The sequence below is a fragment of the Aplysia californica genome, unplaced genomic scaffold (genome assembly GCF_000002075.1).
Source record: "Aplysia californica isolate F4 #8 unplaced genomic scaffold, AplCal3.0 scaffold00094, whole genome shotgun sequence".
NCBI classification, from domain to species: domain Eukaryota; kingdom Metazoa; phylum Mollusca; class Gastropoda; order Aplysiida; family Aplysiidae; genus Aplysia; species Aplysia californica.
Genome location: NW_004797364.1, coordinates 930,626 through 934,816, shown reverse-complemented (window position 1 = coordinate 934,816; position 4,191 = coordinate 930,626). Strand labels below are relative to the sequence as shown.

Below are 4,191 nucleotides of genomic sequence, written 5' to 3'. Positions count from 1 at the left end.
TTTTTTATTGTGTTGTTATTGTTGTTGTGGCTGCTGTTATAGTTATTGTTGTTGTTGTTGTTGTTACTGTGTAGTTGTTGTTGTTGATGAGGTTGTTGTTGTTGTTGTTAACATGTTCGTTTTGCCTTCCTTTGTTGTTTGTTTTTGGGTTGTTGTTGTTTTTTTTAATTAAACGTTTTGTTATTTGTTGTTGTTGTTGTTGTTGTTGTGTGACCTTTTCATTGAATGTGACTCTCAGTGGGTGTGTGAAAGAGTGAATGAGTGAATAAGTGAATGAATGATAGAGCAAATGGGAGAATGGGTGAATACGTGAATGAATAAATAAGTGAACGAGTGTAGTAAAATACTTACCAAAGCTAACATACTGTGTGCAGGAAGCGGCGGTGTGGACGACAAAGATCCCGATGACCCCGACTCCCCAACAGACAAGTGCTTTGACATTTCCTACACTGGCGACGACGGAAGCCCCATCTCCCCGGAACAGATGACTGTAAGAATCAAACTTCTTCTGTTTTGTTTTGTTTTATTTTTTGTGTTCTCTTGTCTGCAAGTGGGTGGTTGGTGGGCGCTCTAGCTTGGTTTGCTCCTTCGTTCCTTCCTAACACCTGTATCTATATTTGTTCATTTTTTCTTCCTATGTTACTATTCGACGCACCTCTAATATCCGGCACTTATGTTTTCTATGTGTACTGCAAGTGCCGTTAAAACTTTTACTCAAACTAAACAAAACAGACCACAGTGAGAGCCAAAGGTCTTTTGTTTTGATTTTTTCGAGTTCAGTTGGCTGTAAGAGCAAGAGCAGATTTCAGATATATTGCTGGGGGTTTTTATTCATTGAAATGAGCAGAACATTGGCAGAAATTAAGGCAACTCCTTGCTAGATTTCGTTTTGATATGAAATTATGTTATACCTTTACAGTACTGTGGAGTACTGTCTTAAGTATATCACTCTGATCAATGTTCTATGTATGTCCTTTAATCATGCAGATAATGATTTTGTACTGAATTTTACAAAACTATCAGGACTGTCTAATATTACATTAAACTGAAATATTTTGTTTCGTTGTTTTTATCTATGTCTGACTCGACAGCCTGCTGTGGCTCCATTTAGCCAGGGGAAATGATTGCAGGAGAACGTAAAGAGCTCTGTCCTTGGTACCCTCGCCCCTCCCCCTCCCCCTTTTTCCACCTTTCCTTTTGTGTAAGAAAGATGTTCCTTGACAGCTTTCTTTTTTTTAAGAGTATCTTGCTCTCTGCCACTTCCCCACCCCCACCCCCACCCCACCCCCATTCCTGAACCTTGTACGTTTTTGCTCTTCCATCGAAGATGGTTGAAAGTTTGTGGAGTTTTCTTCCATCAAACTTCAAGAGATTCCTGCTCTCTGCCCCCCCCCCCCCCCCCCCGAGAAAAAAACCTTTTCGGGGGGAAAAAGATAAATGGGGGGGGGGGTTTTAGCCCCTCGCCCAAGCGCGACAATTTTTGTAGCCATACAACACAATTTATCTATGAAATAATGATATTATAAAGTTTTCTGTCATCTACGTTGTCGTTTTTTTTCAACAGGCTTTGGTTCAGAGATCAGAGAAATGTACCCAAACCCTTGAATTGGAATGCCAGAACAGCCCCGCCACTGGCCAAGTAAACTACACATCTTGTGATGGCACAGAACAACCAGGTGAGGGGTTTGATTGGAGCGGCAAGTTTTTCATTGTCACTTTGTTGGTGCTCAGGCGCCTACACGGTTGCTTGCGCTGCACGTTTCTCGGGAAGTTAAAAATATTTCTGAGGGCTCTATGGTCTATTTGGGTAATAATGTAATTGTTGAGCGAGGATTTGCGCTATACAACAAAATATTATATATCAATACATCACTAAGCACTGACGTAATGTTTGTTCCCTAAGGTCTATACTATTCAACTTACTTTAGGAACAAGTAAAGGGCAACTAAGAAAGACTAAAGAGTGACTGGGTGATTTATTTTAAAGGATTCGTCCTTATCTCTTCTCCTTTTCTTCTTTGTATTCTTTAGCAACACTTTCAAAGTTCGACACCTATATGACCTATTGGTGCTGCAAGGGCAGTAGAACTACTACAAATATTGAAACTAAAACTAAAACTGACGTGGCCTTTAAAGAAAATACTTGACCCGCAGCACAATTGAATATCGAGATGTATACTATTTCCTGGGACCTTCAACTCTTACCCTTGGACCTTGAACTCTTATCCATGGACCTTCAACTCTTACCCTTGAAAATGCAACTCTTACCCTTGAAAATGCAACTCTTACCCTTGAAAATTCAACTCTTACCCTTGAAAATTCAACTCTTACCCTTGGATCTTGAATCTTACCCTTGGGCCTTGAACTTTTACCCTTGGACCTTCAACTTTTTTCTCCCCTCCAGGCTGGGCCGGAAGCTATGGCGCAGACATGTGTGCTTGCGGTGTGAACGGCAACTGTGACGGAGGGAACGACCAGAAGTGTAACTGTGACGTAGCAGATGACCAGCTCAGGAAAGATGGCGGGAATATCATTCAGACGGACAGACTTCCAGTCTGCCAGGTCAGGGTGCTGCTGTTGCTACTAGTGTTGTTGTTGTTGTTGTTATTGTTGGTGTTGCTGTTGGTGGTGTTGGAGTTGTTATTGTTGATACAGTTATTGTTTTCTTTTGTTGTTACTGTTGAAGTTGTTGCTTTTCTGTTCTTGTCATCATCATCATCATCATCATAATCATCATCATCATCATCATCATCATCATCATCGTCGTCGTCGTCGTCATCATCATCATCATCATCATCATCATCATCATCATCATCATCATCATCATCTTCATCATCTTCATCATCATCATCATGGTCATCACCTTAACTTTGATGTTCCATCATCCATCGTATTTAATTCAGTCAAAACGTATTGTCACTGAGGAAATTGTCAATCATGAGTCCCACCACACCCCACCCTTACCCACCTGTACCTGTCCCCTGTTCAGGTGTGTTTGAGCGTCCCACCTCCAGGCGAAGGTGATCCTGCCGACTCCCCAACTAAAATGCTCCGCTATAAGCTGGGAAAACTGACTTGTAATGGAAGACGAGGTAAGTGGTATTTTTAAAACAAATTTCCTTTCATGCCCCTGTCTTAATCTCTGAACCTGGAGTACCAAGTATGTTGGTTTAAAAAGGGATGATAGCCTTAATTACTTCACCACGCCTTTATGTTGGTTTATGCAGGGATGATAGCCTTAAACACTTCTCCATGCCTCCAAGGTGGTTTATAAATAGGGTTGGTAACCATTTATCTCCAGCAGATGTTCAAATACAATAAGCGCAGAAAGTCAAATTTTTAAGGAATGAGAATATAATCGTTCCATTGTTTTAACGACTGTAACCACATTGAGTGTGTTTTCTTGGGGGTTTTTGCAAACTTTTTAATAGGATTTGAATTTCGGCAAAATAGTTTTGACCACAGGCAGTTGATACCACAGATGAAGAAATACAATTTTTTGAAAGTCAAAGCTTTGGGCCTAGAATCTAGTAGGCCTACATCTGAACAGCTGACCGACTTAATGCTCTTATCTCAATCACTACACCCCCTCCCTTACAATTGGTGCTGTTAAGTAACTATGTCGTTATCCCCCCCCCCCCTACACACACATACACACACACACAAACAAACATACGCACACACACACTCACTCACTCACACACGTACACACACACCCCTACACACACACACAAACAAACAAACATACACACACACTCACTCACACACACACACACACACATACACACACAAACACTCACTCACAATAGGTACGAGCGGTCAGAGCTGCCAACAGGCCAGGAGGGGTGCAGGGGGCTCTGTCCAGAGCGTTGAGGAGGTCGGCCTCTCGATAGACTGGCACAATCCCACTCCAGTCGGCTGTCGGTTCTACCCAAACCCCCCTATTGGAGAACTGGTCAGTGCACACATTTCTTTGTTTAAGGGCCTACTGTTTTCCAGTTATTGTTTTGTTGTATTTTGCTTGACACCTATTTTTTTAAATATTTTTTTTTGCTTAGTTTGTTTGGGGTTGTTTTGTTGGGTTTTTTTGGGGGGGTGGGGGTTGGGGGGGTGCTCTCTTTGTTGGGTTTTTTTGTGTTGTTATTTGGTTGATTTGTTTTTGTTTTGTTTTGTGCTTTTTTGTTAGTTTGTT

The 4,191-nt window shown here is 41.5% G+C and overlaps 1 protein-coding gene across 1 annotated transcript in view; it reads left to right on the top strand.

Moving 5' to 3' along the window:
• The window catches only part of LOC101848577, a gene marked incomplete in the record, with an annotated part of 144,583 nt that overhangs the window by 99,257 nt on the left and 41,135 nt on the right, over positions 1 to 4,191 (top strand). The window contains 5 exon segments of the mRNA XM_013080654.2: positions 375 to 490; positions 1,565 to 1,676; positions 2,404 to 2,561; positions 2,989 to 3,091; positions 3,809 to 3,954. Coding sequence (XP_012936108.1) covers positions 375 to 490; positions 1,565 to 1,676; positions 2,404 to 2,561; positions 2,989 to 3,091; positions 3,809 to 3,954 — 635 coding nt within the window.